At 39.1% G+C, this 17764-nt stretch overlaps 1 protein-coding gene across 1 annotated transcript; it reads right to left on the bottom strand.

Annotated features, from left to right (window-relative positions):
* Window positions 1–7083: 7083 nt before the first annotated feature.
* LOC133446993 (uncharacterized) lies at window positions 7084–10807 on the bottom strand. Its single transcript, XM_061725280.1, has 5 exons — window positions 10658–10807; window positions 9628–9789; window positions 8079–8690; window positions 7934–7994; window positions 7084–7523 (listed from the first exon to the last, which is right to left on the bottom strand). The coding sequence occupies exons 1-5, from the start codon at window positions 10752–10754 to the stop codon at window positions 7454–7456; spliced, it is 1002 nt and encodes a 333-aa protein (XP_061581264.1). The 5' UTR covers window positions 10755–10807; the 3' UTR covers window positions 7084–7453.
* Between the last annotated feature and the right edge of the window lie 6957 nt (window positions 10808–17764).

Here is a 17764-nt window from a genome sequence, read left to right as displayed (position 1 = left end):
AACCTTCTTATTGCAAAGTATTAATGGTATGATTGAAGCTAAAGCGAGATCTCCGTCAAGTAAGAGTGCAGTCGAGGGGAGTGTGGGGGTCTGGCACTGACATGGCATTGAGATTGCAGTGGATGCTTTTTGACACAGAGAGTCATAAAAGGAAGGAGAAAGGAAAAAAAAAATCACAGATACTACAGGGAATCAACATTACATTTGAATTTGCACCAATGTAATTGACAGGAAGTATAGCACCATCAAGATTGCTGTCAGTTAAAATAAACTGAAGGATAATTAAACTCCTTTAGGAAGGTAATTAAATGCAAAATGTGGCAAAAACATGCTGTTTTTTTCCAGTCAGCAATTGAAACAATTCAGTTCAATTTTAAATCAAATCAAACTTTATTTGTAAAGCACCTTTCATACAAAAAATGTAACACAAAGTGCTTTCCATAAAACATAAACATAAAATGTATTAATGCCCCCCCTCCCTCCCCCCTCCCCGCACACACACAGACAGACACAAGCAGACACACGGTGCAGACATGGCTGAGCACAGAGGATCCAGGTGAGGAAACGGTAATAGGGAGCCGTCCACGTCAGGAGGTCTCATAGCCCGCAGCTACAAGGGGGGGGGGGCCCACAGAGACCATCCCGGCCCGGACGGATAGAGGAGTCCACACCACAGCGGTGAAGCCGTGGTGCAGAGCTCCACAACCATCCAGGCCAGAACCACCCCCAGAACCACCCCCTGCAGGCCAGAGTCACTCCCAGCATGGAGGCTCCCCATGAGGAAACACTGGAGATAAAAGCTGCAAGAAAGGAGGATAAAATACACTAAAGGAGTTTAAAAAGTATAACATAACATAAAATCCTAAAAGTATGTCTAAAAAGCAAGACATTAAAAACTAAAGGAATAAGACATTAAAATGTATAAAAATAGACCATAAATAATGACTAAAATATTTATATAAAACATTAAGATAAAACAATGAAAATAAATGATAAAAAAAAAAAAGGATAAACTTTAAAAATTTAAAAGAGTTAAATGAGTCAGTTAAAAGCCTGATTAAAGAGATGGGTCTTGAGCCTCTTTTTAAAAACATCAACAGTCTCTGCGGCCCTGAGGTTTATTTATATAGCATCTATTAATACAATTATAATATAATCAATGGTAGGTAAAAACTCCCAGAGCAGGATAAAAACTTGCCAAAAACTAAAACTATGGCAAGAAAAAGAAAAAAAATCCCTTTTAAGATGGACCTGGCTCATAAGGGGGGGGGGTCCTTGTGCTGATGGACAGCCAGGTAGAGCAGGAAAGGGGAGATCAGAAAAGGAGAATGAGACTGTCTAGATCTGGGGAGGAGTTTGTGCAGTTTCTTTACCTCTCAGTCCTCTCAGTCCTCCACCAGAGGGCCTCCTGGAGCAGCAGCTCTACAGCGGGGTGGACTCTAGCAGGCGTGCATTGCTGATCATCAATCCTCATCAGACTGATGATAAGAGAAGTCTGTTACCAGCACTTTGGTGTCAGAGTGTTATCATATTGTGGTAACCCCCAAACCCGCTGTGGCTGCCTCTGAGTGGCACTTATATACCTGTTCTTCAACTTAACCATCTCGTGTTTCCCAAAGGTTACCTCCACCTGCATTCTGGACCTAATCTTTGCACCGTCCTAGGTTCTGTTTGACCAACTGCAAGCCCTCCATGAAGATTCTGGACTTCCTCACCCGCGGCTGGCTTCACAAGGCTCCTCTTCCTTCCTCCCCCCAGCTACAACATATCCTGTCAGCACTCCAAGTCATCTTGAGTTCAGGTTTCAGCTGTCTCCATTAACTCAACACTCCTTACTTCCACCTGGAACCCCTTGGAGACTAGAAAACACACCTGAATAATATGCTGTTTAAACAACAAATCTTGATTGAAAATATCTCCAAGGTTTCATAAAGTTGTACTGGTGGCCATTGTAAAATCAACTTATCAATTCTCAAAAATAATAACCAATGTTTTATTGGAGTTTAAACGCATAAAGCATAGACATCTAAGTTTTAATGTCCTGGAGACATACCTGAAGGTCAGGGGTCCGTTTCCTAAAGCAGGTTCAACAAACTCTGAGTCTAATCCTGAACTCTTAGTTGATCTACTCTGAGATCGGAAACTCTGAGTTTTCGGTTCCAGGACAGCTGATTTGAGTTAATTTACTCAACTCTAAGTAGTTTGACCTGGAGTTAAGCACGTGCACCACAACTATAAAAAGCCAGCATCAATGGAGCCCCGAGGAAAGAGGAGGTCTGCTTTTTTCACCCGAATGGAATTAGAGATTTTAATGCGCGCATACGGAGAATTTGAACATGTTTTTCGAAAAAAAGAGTAACACCGCAGCCGCTGCAAAGGAGAGAGAGGCAGCATGGGAGAATATTGCTGCTCGGGTCAATGCGTTAGTTTAAATGTAGTCCTTTGCAATCACAATATTACAGGGGAAAACTGCTTGAATTGTAGCCTATTAATTTATTTCATTTAGGTGCAATCCTGCGGGGGAGAAGCGCACGTGGCAGCAGTTTAGGATGAAGTATAAAAACATTGTTCAAACAGGTAAGACTTCGACATAATCTCATAGGGGTACCTCATGTTGATCATGTTTTACATTGTTAAGTAAATATTAAGTGGCTGTTTGACTGTGCAGTTGTTTTATCCCCAACATAATGCTGTTTTCACACACAAATGTCTTATCTATATCATGTTCTGTTAAATAATTAAGCCTATTTAAACTAACAGACTTCTACTCAGCCAACAGAAAGAAGGCAGAGGCCCGTAAAACGGGTGGTGGCCCTGCACCGCCACCGCTAACGGAGGCAGAGGAGCTGGCCCTAAGCCAGAATGCAGGAAGGCCAGTGGCTGAGGGAATCCCTGGAGGGAGCTCGTCCTCTGAGGCCACCCCCCAAGACACAAGTGCCTTCATAAAATGTAATATGCCTAGGCCTATATATCTTATTTTGAGCCTATTCATACAAATATGTATTTCCCTTTCATGTCTTTTTTTTCTTCTTTTGTCCCAACAGATTCTGATGGTGCTATCTGCCTGGTGGACCCCCCTCAAGCCACAACAGACCTTGTAACTGCAAGTAGGTAATACTCCAAATATTTTGCCAAATGGTAGTTTAAAGTATACTGAAACATATCACTCATCTAGGATGAAGAGGATGAGGGAACAATGTCTGTCTTTACAGAGGTGAATCCAGAAAGGCCTATAGAGGTAACATCTTGATATGTTACCGATAGTTCTCTTCCATTCACATTTCTTAACATTCTGGTGGAATATAGAGTGCGACATTTAGTCTACACTGAAGTATTAACACATTGTCATCCTTTTTAACAGAGCATGGCTGGGCAGCAGCAGGAGCGTCCCTCAACTTCCCCTGCACAGATTGAGACAGTGAGATAGATGTTCAATAAACACCAGAGGTTCATTCTGTGGAATTCATGTGCTACTGTATAATTTAATGTCCTCCTTATGTATTCCCAGTTACCAGTAAAAGAAGTTTACAAGATTCACCTGATTTAAAAAAAAAAAAACAGATAAAGAAATGATATACTTGGACCGCCAGATTAGGAAGGCAGATCTGGAAATTGAAATACTGGAGCACAAGTTAGAGGTGGGTGCATGGTCACATGTGAATTATGTTAACTGTTGGAATGTTAACTATTGGAAAGATAAAAAAAAAAAAAACTATCTTTTGTATTTGTAGGAAATAAAGAAGACCAAGAAGTGAAATGTGCATTATGTCTTTATTTGACTGCTGTGGTGGTGATGGTGAATTAATCTCTGAAGTTATTTTGGCATGTGGTGTCTCTGACTACTCTGACCTCCTGGCTAGCTGGCAGCTTGGATGGGGTCATCATCAGGGTCTTCAATTTGTAGGGCAGGGTGTTGTTCTCCTCTAATAGTGGCAATATTATGAAGAACAACACATGCCACAATAATGTCACAGGCCCTCTCAGGGGTCACCCTGAGGTGACGCAGGCACTGGAAACGGGCTTTCAGCAGGCCTATGGTACACTCCACCCGGGCTCTCGTCCTGCAGTGAGCCCGGTTGAAGTTCTGTTGGGGTCCTGGTTCAGGGTCAGGGTCAGGGGTCAGCAGCCTGGTTGGCATGGGTAACCCCTGTCACCCAGCAGAAAGCCATCAAACTCTCCTGTAATTTAAAGTGGATACATTAGAGCGTATTAAAAGGAGGGAGACAAGTGACTTATATTGTGCAAATCTTTAGGCTGCTTACCACGCTGCAGTCTGTTGCTCAGGTTACACTCACGATATATCCGTGAGTCATGAACAGACCCAGGCCACTTGGCCTCCACATTGGATATGATGTATTGTGCATCATATATGATCTTGACAGTGCAGAGAGTGACAGGTGTTAGTTGAACTATGATGCAGTCTTAACATTTTGAAACAGTAGTCAATCTACATGTACCTGCACATTTATGCTGTGAATAGACTTTCCATTCACATAATCGGCTTGATCATGTGAGGGAGCTGTGATTGGGATGTGTGTGCCATCTATGCAGCCAATCACACTGGGAAATCCTAAAAGAAATTAAAATGACTAATTCCAGTCTGAGGTTGCAGCACAATGTCATTAACAGAATATAATATAAAATGAATTTCACAGATCTTTACCTCATTCACCTGCAATCCTGTGGAACTCCTCCTTGGTGGCTTGGACAGGTTTATGTCCAGGGAAGACAACAAAGATGGGTAGAAGCCGTTTCAGGGCGAGGCACACTTTTCTGACCACCCTGCATACCGTTGCCTTGCTCAGGTGCTCTGCATCTCCGACATTGTACAGGAAACTTCCATTGGCGAAGAAACGCAGCGCAACACACAATGTCTGCTGGGATGTGAGTGCATGACTGCGACTGGTTGTGTTAGAAATGTGAGGACGGATCAGGTTGTGGATGTAGATGATGGACTGTGATGTGAAACGGTACCGCTCAAAAAGAAAATTGTCTGGAAATTAGATAAAATCAATACGCGGTCTGATAACCATCTCCCGATGAATATTGAATTCTCTGCGCATTAATGCTGCACCTTCATCAATTGGGTCAATTGGGTCACGTTAAACGGACATGCCATGTTCGTTACAATGGTCTAATATGTAGGCTACTGACTATGTTTTTAATGACAGGGACTTCGCCAAAACTATCCTGCTGACTGACTGCATGAGGAAATCAAATGTGCGTGTGTCTCTGAAAGAGGCGGAGACACAGAGAAACTCGAGGTTCATTGAGATAAACCTGGTCCCGACCAGGTTAGTTTCAGAGAGTCTGTTACTTATTACTTTTAACTTGACATTCTTTTAAAAAATGACCCACATTTTTAACTATGACATTTTAACTTGCACTTCAATCACATGATTCTCTAATAAATCATAATTCAACCTCAATTTGATTTCACAAATGCACGCTCACCGGCTCCTTCTTCCTTATTTGAAACAAACTTTAATCCTGCAGTCCCCACATCCAGTCTCAGCCATTCATTTCAGACACTGTTTGCTTCTCACTGTCCTGTGAATGACTGCCCCAACTCCACTCATCACCAGATCATTCCCACCTGGTGCAATCAGTCAGCTGCTTCCTCCTGAGAGCTGCACCAGAACTGATGAACCAGGCAGAGAGGGGCGCGGCCTGCAGCTCAACAGAGATATTTAAACCCGCCTAGCACTGTCTCTTTAATCCCAACAACATGCTATAACCTGGGCAGTAAAATGCTGATCTACAGTATCATAAAACAGCACTGAAGTCCAGTAGAACCAGTATGGACGCTTATAGAAGGTCATTACAACAAAATTATAACAAAACAAAGGTAAACAAGGTTTCTGCAAGCAAAAGAAAAACAGTAGTTGTGGATAATTGGATGAAACCAGTTTTCACTGATTAATTTATTATACAAAGAGAAGATGCTAGAACATTTGTCTGGCGCAGAACCAATGAATATGAAGAGTCCCTGAAGAAAACCAGCACGTCTCTTTAGTCATGTATGACGGAGGGTTGTATGTCAGGTAAGATACCAGAGGAGATGGCAGTCACTCACTCCACAGTGAAGACACAGTTCCATCCATCCATTTCCTACACCCGCTTCATCCTGATGATGCAGTACAGAGAAATGTTGAGACACTAGGTTTGCTGATAAAGTCATTTTGAGGGACGATAATGCAACAAATAAAGATTAAAAGGATGGATAGATAGTGTGTTGACCGTCTTAATATATATGTAGCAGACGAGGCGTGTAGCTGGTCTCATCAACGTTTATTCCCAGACCATAAAGTGAATTACACAAACTTATTTTGCTGTGCATTTTCTCATGAATGATTATAGTATTATTCATACTGTATTAATGCAAAGCACAATCGTGCCCCTGATGTGAAAACAATTCATGTCCATGTTCCAGTTATCCTGAAACACCCTCCAGAGAGCAGTAGCTTGTCAACTGAGTTGTTGTTCTATGCATAAAGTTTTGAAAATTCTCCTGTAGCCTACCATCTTTTCAAGATGTTGGTGATGATATAAAAAGAACAAGGATGGAGGTATAAAGTACAATAGAGACATGTTTACCCTGGAACCATCTAGACAGAGAATCCAGCCACGGTTTCAACCTGACTGAAATCAGATACATCTGGCTGCTTGAACGCTTTGAACCTCTAATGAGGAAAAGAGAAAAAACTAGTAAAATACACAACAAATAATACTAAAGAAATAAACCAAGCATTTGAGCATGTATAGTTTATTTTGGTTGTGTTCAAGGTGGGGTGGTTCTGGTTCCGGGTCGGGTGGTTCTTGTTGTGTTCAGGGTGTTTCTGTATGAGTGGTTCATGTTGGCTCGCATTAACGGACTAAAAAATTAATAATAAGCAGAAGCGGAAGAAGAAAAGGGAAACCAATCCTGGAAACTAATTCATATCCATGGGCGATATATTATATATATATATATATATATATATATATATATTTTTTTTTTTTTTTTTTTTCCTGGCCTTTTTTCTGGATATTTTCACATTGACAATTCAGTGTTACAAAAGAGATAGTCACAAACACACACTCTAAAGTATTACATGTTTATTGAGAGATAATTGGCAACAGGAAATAAAATCACGTGGCATTTTGTCAATATAATAAATATAATCCCTGTAATTTAAAATAACAGTGAAAACGTAGATACTCAAATGACAAAAAAGGTTGTCAGTATCCTAAATTCTGGTGATTTGCGGCGAGCTATATACTCACAAATTATCTGAAATAAAATCATTTTCTTAAATCTTCTTAAAAAATGAAAAAGAAAAAACAACAGTGATTCATAATGCTCAGAAAAAACCCATGCAGGTCAAAGATCACAACACAGGCTGCAGGTAAATTTGGTGACAGATTTGCTGATGACGTATCCTGCAGGTAAAAATTGCATTCGTAGAGCTGCTTACATGCATTCACTGAAGTAGATCTTCCTGTTGTGATAACATTCCCGGGCAGCGTCCCTCAGGATTAACCTGGTAAATGAAAAGTACATTTTTTTTCTTTCTGTTTCCGTAAATAAATAGCAGTTCGTACTTGCATGTGTCTGACCAACAATTTTAACATTTTATCAGCTTTTTGTTTGAATTCTTGTGGTATTTAAACTTAAACTTAAAACTTTATTTATTTATATACCACCTTTTATGCAGGTAAAATTAATGAAAGTTCCACGTATGTTTGCTTGTACTCTTCTTAGTGGTATGCAGTAATCAATACATGTGTCTAGTGTGAAATCTTCATTAATGTTTGTGTCTGTGGTAAATTATATATGTCGTCCTAGTATATGCTATAGTTCCACACCCTTAAACCATTGAAAAACCAGTAAAGTATCATTAAATTTTAATTCAACCTTCAACACATGCACACCTACAGTAGAGGGGCTTACCTCCAGTAACCGGAGCTCTCCAGGCATGCAACATCGTCACTGATGTCGTCATCAACAAAAGCTTCAGGAGAGACAGAATCATTAACAACGTGTGAAATATGGCTTTCAAATTCTAAATAAACTTTGAATCTCTGTTAGGACTCACCTGAGCAGGGCATGTGGCACGTGTTTCTGGACCAGCGAAAACCTGAATCACAGAAGTGGCTGTCAGTCAGCTGGAAGATCCCGTAATGGCTGAGGGACCAAGCAAGCTCGGCCCTGGAGTCCAGGTTCATCGAGTGAGCCGACCGCTTATGTCTCATCATCTCATCCTTGGTGCTGTCTTCGTCCTCTTCGTCCTCCAGTCTCTCATCATCATTCTGAAACTCCTCCTCATCAAACTTGTTTTCTTCCTCGTTCAGCATCTCCTGCAGGCTCATCTGTGAGTACTCATCACTGACTGAACGAGCCCTGCGCCTTGATCTGCTCCTGCCAGTCGTTCCGTTCGAGCTTGAAGTTGTTTCCATCAGTTCGGCCGTAGTTGCTGTAGTTGTAGTAGTTGCTTTAGTTGTAGTAGTTGCTTTAGTTGTAGTAGTTGCTTTAGTTGTAGTCGTTTTTGCAGTGGTGTCTGGTTTCATGGTGGCAGCATCGTTGGTTATTTCCATGCTTCCAGGTCCTTCAAGAGTTGTTGGCTTGACTTGGGCTGCAGGAATGTGTATGCCATACATCTTGACCATGCTGGAGTTGAAATGGGATAGCCTTTCTATTTCACAAGAAACTGCAGCAAACGAGTTATGCAAGCAGAGGGACACAGACAAAAAAAGGGCAAGAAAAGAAGATCAGAAGATGACGTTCCAGTCAATCTAATCTAATCTAATCTAATCTAGTTGTCTTTAACATCTTCTATTGTTGTAGTTTGCAGAACTAACACTGCACTCTTTTGATTACATTTAATTCAATACAAATTTCAATTCTTCAACGAATGCCAACTCAAGTCACTTTAAAAGTACAATTCAACTCATTCTAAATTAGTCCAATTAATACAAGACATCCCCATCCTGAGCAAGCACAAGCTAAGGTGCTGAGGTAAGGAAAAACTCCACTTTAACAGGAAGAAACTTCTGGCAAAACCAAGCTGAGGAGAGGAGATTTTAGACTCTAGAGAATTTGTTAAAAAAAAATAATAAAAGTAATCTCAAACAGATACATGGGTGCCCTGAACCCTTGTGAGTTTTACAGATTGTGGCCACAGTCAATAAAGATTCAGGTCTTGGTTGGTGGCTCTGATATGGACGTGAATGCTGGTTAAGATGCCTGCACCTTCTAAAACTTTGCTTTGAAAAGAGGATGTGGTACCATGTGTACACGTCGGGCCTCAGAAGCAGAATCATCCAGAATTATAATGACAAGAAGGTTTTGTGCAGGGCCAACATTAAAATGGACCCCATCAAAATTATTTGATGTGCTTTATCATTTTCCATTTTTCTAGAAGTACTATTGCTTCTGTGTAGCTATATTCCAATAATCAATCACATAAGATGTAGTTTATTCCGATTATGTGAAAACAAACTGTTCAAGCCTATGGAGAAAACCCTGTTTCAATTATTCTTTTTGCTCCTGTTCAGACTACTGTATTCCAGCAGCTGGAAATACATACTAGTGACTTCAGTAGGCATGAGTTAATTCATTTTATACATCTGACCAAATAACCTCACTTATTGCCAAAATGGACTCCTTGAATGTGTCAAGCCTTCTGGGGAGGTGAATGGCCTGCTGCAGTTTCTCTCTCAGCTCGCATTTGGAGACAATCCTGCTCTCAGCGAGGCCGGCCACCACGGCCAGCACCAGGAGCAGCCACAGCTTCATGTCAGCACCGTCTGCAAGGAGAATGATGGCAGATAAACCAAGGAACATGACTGAAAGACACTTTTGTGGACAAATGCAAAACGACAAGATGAATGAACTAGAAGCCTAATTTGCTCTCTATTGATAAGTGCTGATCAAAAGCCCCAGATCTGGGCCTGGAGGGTTAGAAGGGTTAAAACGGATTTGTACTGGAAAAGAACATGTATCCAAGCAGCTGTTTGTTCTGTAGTTTGTTGATATTTGGGTCCTATGGTTTTAAACAACCTACACAGTAGGAGACTATCAGTCATGTTCAAGAATGTTGCATCTTGGTGCTGCTATCAAAAAATAATTGTAATCACTGAGTCGCTCATCTTTTTCTGAAAATATATTCATTAACAGGACAAAATATTGATTAGAAATCTATATCTAGACATGATTTTTACCTGAAAGAAAGAAAGGATGGTTTATTCTCTTCTATATCTTTTACAAAATATGTAAAACAAGCTCTCTGATCTTGTTGTACATAACTTGGGACTGAAGCTGGTACAGAAATATATGAATACAGACTTTATACATTTATAAATCAAAGTGCAAATTATGTCAGGGTGATTAAAACTCAAATATGTTACTTCTAAAGATGAGTTAAGTAGTTTTGGTTTTGTTATGGTAGTTTTATTAACATGACTATAGTCACAGATTGTTGTTAAATGTTTATCTTTTATTTTCCCTCCCTTTACTTTTTTTTCAAGGCATTATCATTTAAACACACTACACACTAACAGAAGAAGTGAGAATAAAATGTCCTCAATACACTTGCTGTTATTTCAAAAGGACACATCAGACATTTTATTCTCACTTCTTCTTGCCGGCCATAACGATAATAAAGAGAAGACATACCACGTTCAACCTCTGGATAGACTTGATCACCTGGTGAGAATCCAGCTCTCTGCGTCTGCAGACAAGACTGAACGTTCGCTGCTTTATATCCAGACATTCATCAATGGACCAACCTGTTTTACTGCCGTCATATTTCTCTGCATCGTTTCCCTGACGGAAGAAGGACATTTAGAAAGTGGACAAAAAATGCAGGAAGATCACCGGTGTCATTGTTCAAACATGCATGAAGTCCTTTCAAAGAAACTACAACAAGATCACACATTCCGACATCAGGAGCTTTACTTTTAATTCAAATGACAGCAATAATAAAACACAACCACAACCTAATGTGATGCTGATTCTGTATTTACTACATGTGTAAAACATTCAGTCTGATGTAAAAATGTGTTCACTTGGGTCTGAATTTTCTGTCCTAAACAGGCTTTTAAACCACTTTATTTCATTATTGGGGTTTATACAGCTCACTGTTGCTCAGTGCACACAACTACCAACAACAAGACAAAAAACACAAAAACAAAAGTAAAGTATGGCTAGAGTGGTGCAAATCCAGCAGGTGCTCTTTGGGGGGGCGGGTTTAAGTATCACAAGGAAGTCTTCCTTTATAGTAAAAGTGCAGACAACTGTGGAGAAAAACCAACAAGCTTTTTTCACACATATTTTGCTTTGTTTTTTTGTTCCTTAAGCACAAAGTCAAATAGAAACACCAGCATCTTTCAGCATTAGCTCTGAAATGAAAACCCCAGCTGATGAGGACAACTCTCCTGTCAAATCAGAAAAATGTAGCAGGCTAAAAAATGAATGCTAAATGAATTATTTTTGCTGTGTCACAACTGAATTACCTGCAGTGACAATAAAACACATACACAACCAAATTGACCAGGAAGTTTGGACGAAGAAGGTCACAATGAAAATGATCTCATATACCAAAAATACCTGTTTAGATGATAAAGGTTCACTATGCAGGGACATGTATAATTGTTCCCTGGGAAGCCGTTCAAAATAATAAAAAAAAAGACTAATAAGTGTGTCATTTGACAACAATCAACTCTCTATCCAACCAGTTTATCTGATTTAGACTGATGTTTATCACTGTGTTGGATCATTCCCGGATAGTCAACAGAAACAATAATGACAGAAAATGAGAACTTCAATTCTTACGACATTTATGCATTTGTGATATGTGAATTTGAAAACAAATATACAAATAAATGAGGTTTTACTGAAAATGAATAGCATTATTATTGGATTGAATGAAACTGCATTATATCAAACTTGTGGTGAATTTGTCTAGTTTCTCTGTAGCCTTGAATTGCCGGCATTGGAGCTTGTGTTTGTAATCCTTCATGTTAGAGAACATATTATAAGCTGCATACTGCTTACGCTAATATAGCTGCAGTAAATCCACCTTACATTTACTCTCCCTATCTTTTTTCAACCTGCTTTTAGTTTGTATCCTGTCCTTGTCATGACAGGGTTACGCCTGAATCCAATTCAATTCATGCTCAGGATTCAGAACTGAATCCAGTTCAGGATTAGACTCGATCTGTTTGTTTCTTTAGTTTACCTTTTATAAACTGGCATTATACAATTATGTTTTGTATTGTGTCTTTTCCTGGTTTCTAGTTTGTTGTTTTTATGGTTCTTTGTCTTGTCTTTTCTTGTTTTTAGCATTTTTTTTCACTCTTTGTATTTATACTTGTGTATAAATACCAAAAGAAAAAAATATATAAATATAACTATGTTACCCCCGTGCCATTCAGATTAAGGCTGCAGGTTTCTGACAGCTCAATAGTTTGTACATGTACTTGTAATCATTCTGAAGCTCAAAACTGTGACATAGCTGTGCTTTATGTCTGCAGTGATTCAAGGAAGGTAACAGATTTTCCCCTGAACTCCAGTAATCAGTGACGCTCCGACGAGGAAGCAGCTGTCAGACTGGTTTTCTGTTACATTCTGCAAATTCATGCAGGTTGTTTATCAGCTTTACCACTCAACAAAAGGGCTTGCATGCTCACCTAACATTTCTCATCTTACACAAGGAACTGGTAAATCCATCTGCCCCTGAAGCGTTTTGCAGTGTTAAGAGTCCTTACTCAGTCTGTTTTTAGCCAGGCAGATCTTCATCGCCAAGTGCTACCAAGAAAATGCAAAAGCACAGCGCACTGATGGCAGTAAATATCTCAAAATTCCAATATCTCAGCATCACTGCAACTGCATTTCCCAGAAGCTGAAACATAAGAGATTACATGCATCCCCTGTTTCAAGTCCTGGTTGTTACACACTAGGTATTTTTATTTTTACACAGGTATTTTTATTTTACTGTTCTAACCAACTGATGATTATCCTGCAGGTCTGGCACAAGTAAATGAGCTCTAACCTCTTGAAAGGTCAAGTCTTTGGTGAACGCTCCTTTTATATCCAATCCTGACACGTCCTCTTGAATGTAAAATATGAAACGGCCAGAATTCAGATGACTGAATCAACTTAGTGTTTATTTTTCCCTGCGGTCTTTAAGCTTTTATTATGTTTAACTAGCTTCAGTCTGCTTCTGCATGGTACAACTTGGCAGCAGAAACATCCTCAAACATGAAAGAAATAACCCACAGAGACTAAAATATCATTTATATCACTAATGCAGAGATTTAAGTAATTTGTTCTTTCTAAATAGACTTGTTCTTATAACAGCTTTATCATGAGATCAGATGAGATGTAACATTGTTGTCTAGCACTGAGCTATGTTACCACAAACACCACAGCAACCGTTTTCTCTCCTTCTGTAGCTTTGCTGATGTGTCTTTTTCTTTTTTTCTTTGGGCGCTCTGAGAAAGATTCTGATAGCCAGCAGCATATCTAAGAGTTTTAAATCACATCACATCAAAAGCTACACCTAAAGAGAAAAATTTAGTCTTTATGAAAAAAAACCAACATAGACGTACCGTTATTAATGTTCTCGCTGATTCACTGATTGCGTATTATCGTTAGCCCCTTGATGCCTGATATACGAAATAATACACAGAAAGTAAAAAAATAAATAATTCAAAGTATTTATTGTATATTACTTTAGTGGTTAGCACTGTTGCCTCACAGCAAGAAGGTTCCTGGTTCGACTCCCGGGCCAGCACAGAATGAAACTGGTAGAAAATGGACAGATGGATAATTTAACGGTTTTCTAATTAATATTTTTTGTATCTCTGTTAATTCATTGGGAAATTTTTCTATTAATTTTATTTTTCAGAATTGTTTTTTTTTTATTGAACAAATGTTTTTTTATTGCTTTAAATCTGGGGGTGCTGCAGAAGGTATCAAATCAGCAGCATCAGGCATTAAGGGGTTAAAAAATCAGATTATACGATTGCTGCCGTTGAAACCGAATTTGTCATGAAGTTACTTGCTGGAAATAAAAGAAAAAAGGTTGCTCAGAGTACTTTCTGGTCAATAGGTTGAATACCTTTGCAATTCTTTCTGCACTTTGGTTTTAATACAGGAGTAAGAATGTTCTGCTTCTAAAATGGATAGTCAAATGCAGTGCTTTATTAGCTGTAATATTGAATATATAGAATTTTAGAATAATAATCAAAAGAACATGTTCAGATTTATTACTCTGTACACATGTCTTATCCTGTAATTAACATGTTAATTTTCCTCACACTGGGACAGACAAATTCAGATGAGTTGAAAGCTTGTTGTTGTGTTCGTAACATCACTGGTTTTGTGAGGCTATTTTTAACCTTCAGATACATCTTGAAAGCTGAAGTGCAGCTTCTTATTGGATGAATCCAGACCCCACACTTCAAAGGTCCACCCTTGAGCTTGCCGAGCACCAACAAATCCTTCATGGAACCACGTCCCGCCCTCGTGGCAGTTTTGATAGGAATGATGAAGTGACGTAACAAGCAACTGCTTTTTGTATTGTTCTGTTTTTTTAGACCGTGACATTCAGTCAGTTATTGTACACTTCTGTTATCTGGACCAATCGCTATGACGGGGAAGTTCTTACTTTACATCTGCACTATGAGCTCCAGTCAGGGTGGTTCCTGTCCTGCAGACACAAAAGAGGAACTACCTCCAACAAATATAGAAACGGTCAAGATTCCTACAGTCCAAAATCTCTTACTATCCCCAAGGTGCAATATATTTTCACAAGGACATTAATCTTGTTCTTTTGAAGCACAAGTTCCAAATAATGTGAGCAGATCCATAACATGAAAACCTTGCTCACTTACTGTAGGGTTAATTTTACTGTTAACTGATCTTAATGTGTAATCATTTTGATGTTAAAATGTGTTTAAACTGTTATTTTGCTCTGGTAAAAACACATGTACACACACAAAGTAAAACTGAACTTGAGCTGATGTGTGAAGGCCTGGGTGTCTGTTGACCAGGGGTCGAGACACTGATGCAACAAGATACAAAGAGAAACCCAATAAAATGCCATTGGTAGAGGATTGTTTATTTGAAATCATGCACAGCGACTGGATCAGAATACATGAAAACATTAGTTAATACTTATGTGTATAAGCAGACACTCATCGATACTCAGAATTTAAGATCGCACTCGACTTAATCTCATCACATTTCCAGACATCTTTCTGTAAATATACCTGCCCAAGTTGTTCCCAGCAGTTTGATGAAAAGATTACATAAATACATCACTACCTGATTATGCAAAACTGGCCCAACAGCTGTTACTGACAACACCGCATATCCTTTTTTCAATCACACTTCCTGTTAAGATTAAGATCAAATAATAGTGGGGACATATAGAAAAAGCTCTATGTCATTTTTACAATTATCTATTTGTCATATAAAATCGTCTTTGTTACATGTTCATAATGTTCTGCTCTATAATGAACGAAAATACACCTTGCTGAATATCAGCTCCTGCTGAAGATGAGCAGTCAAACCAGCCAGTCTCCCTCTGGTGGCCATGCCCTGCTACTGCACTTTCACTACATTTGCTAAAAGGAACATTCAGACATTCTGATGTTAGAAGCTGGTAAATGGTTCATTTACTATGACACACACACACACACACACACACACAAGCTAAAATAATAAAGAAATACAATATGTATGTTGTGACATCAGTGTAAATACAGAACTACTGAGTACAGAAAAGAGACTGTAGTCCAAAGTGCTCCTGGTAACTAGTCTGAGGACTCTGTTGCACGACTTCCTCACTGTGATGGAGGATATTCAGGGCTCTCAAAGTGCAGAGGTCAAAACCTGGCTGGTAGTTTTCATGTTGGAGATTTGGAGACTGCAAAGGTTTATGGTGACCCTGAGACAGTCCAGGGGGAGGATGACAACTGCAATGTGTTGAAAGAGAGCATGAAAAGAGACTTGGCTTACATCAAACACTTTACATTACAAAAACACATCTATTCCTGCTCTGTGTACCAGGAGTAAGATTTGTTTGTAAGATTCTGTGGTTGATACTGATTTTCATAGCTGTTTCTGGTGCCACCATCAGGCCACCTATGATATTTCACTCGTCACACTAGATCAGTGTTGATATAATAGATAACTACATTTACATGAATATTTTCTTTGTGTTTAGATCAGTACTCTCTAAAGAGGTCATGTAAACACGTTGGTTCATGTACATGTAAGGTTCTCCAGACTGTTGGTGGTAAAGTGCAAGAAAAAGATCTCTATTATGCAATGATGATGTCAACACAGGTGGACACGTCCATATTCTTACCCCCAGTCCTTAGAGTGGAGTGTATAGACTCTGGCTAGTTGTCCTGGGTATAATCCACATACATGCCGTCCCAGACGTGATGTTCTTTAGAGAAAAAGAATGAACAGGTGAGAGCCAAGTGTCTCTCTGTATTTACAGTACATCATCACTTATGATTGGTAACTATTCCAGAAATCCATAACATGTTTGGTAGGAACTGGATCAGCCAACTCTTGATCACTATCTTTTAGGCAAACAATCTTTTGTTTATGAGGTAAAACACAAATATGTTCAACAAATGTCAAGTATTGCTCTCAAGTTCAGTTTTAAGCAACATTCAATACAGCTCATTTCATCTCACTTTTAGACTTGGTCACTTTAGTTAATTTTATATATCAACAATATGAAATGTAATAAATCTAAATAATCTGAGATAGAAAGCACAAATTACTCCATCTCAAGAAAATATTATGTGTTAAAAGTCTTCCTTGAGTAAAGGAAAACTGTTGGAAGTCCTCTTTAATAAAGAGTCTTTTTTATAAGCTTTTTGTATTATCCATTGAAGGTATTTATCTTAAATGTAAACAGCGGCAAAAAAGAGTGTTCTTCGAAAAAACCTTCAACCTCAGATGAACAACATATAGTAACACACAGTATCCTTATTTGACAAAAATCAAAGTTCTCTCATGATTAAGTAGCTTAGAAAATCATCTGTTGCAGAAGTTGCGATGATGGACATTACTTTTCTCAGTCGAAAGCGTTACCGTGGCGACGATAGACGCCAAAAAGGGCTCCCCCCCTTGATCTGATTGGTCCATATTTGATAGTTCCTACTTTCTGCCATAACTTTTGAACGGGTTGTCAATAAAGAAATTTGACATATCATGTTGCTTTCTTGTGTTTTTTAAAGCAAAGTGAAAAAATAAAGAAAAACATAGATGTTTAGTAGAAGGTAGCTTCAAGTAAAAGAGCAAACTCACTCGAAGTCCAAGTCACAAACCAAACCACAAATCATGTTTATTAGGGCCCGAGCACTTACAGTGCGAAGGCCCTATTGTATATTTAGGAATTTTCTTTCTTTCTTTCTTCTTTCTTTTTTATTTTTCAGACGAAATGAGGGCCTTTTTGCCCCCCTAAACGAGCCCCAAAAGTCACCAAATTTTGCACGCAAGTCAGGCCTGGCAATAAATGAGATATTTCATGGTTTGCATTAATGGGTGTGGCAAAATGGCTCAACAGTTCCCCCTAGAATACTTTGTGCCTCAAGCCCCACAATACGGTTTGATGTAGATTCACGAAAATCGGTACACACCTGTATCATGTCGCAACTTAAAGAAAATTCTCTTGGAGCCATGGCCGAAACCAAACAGGAAGTCAGCCATTTTGAATTAATCGTGTAATTTTGGTGCAATTTATGACATTCC

This window comes from Cololabis saira, chromosome 1, assembly GCF_033807715.1.
Source record: "Cololabis saira isolate AMF1-May2022 chromosome 1, fColSai1.1, whole genome shotgun sequence".
NCBI classification, from domain to species: Eukaryota; Metazoa; Chordata; class Actinopteri; order Beloniformes; family Belonidae; genus Cololabis; species Cololabis saira.
This window is presented reverse-complemented; position numbering and strand designations above follow the sequence as displayed.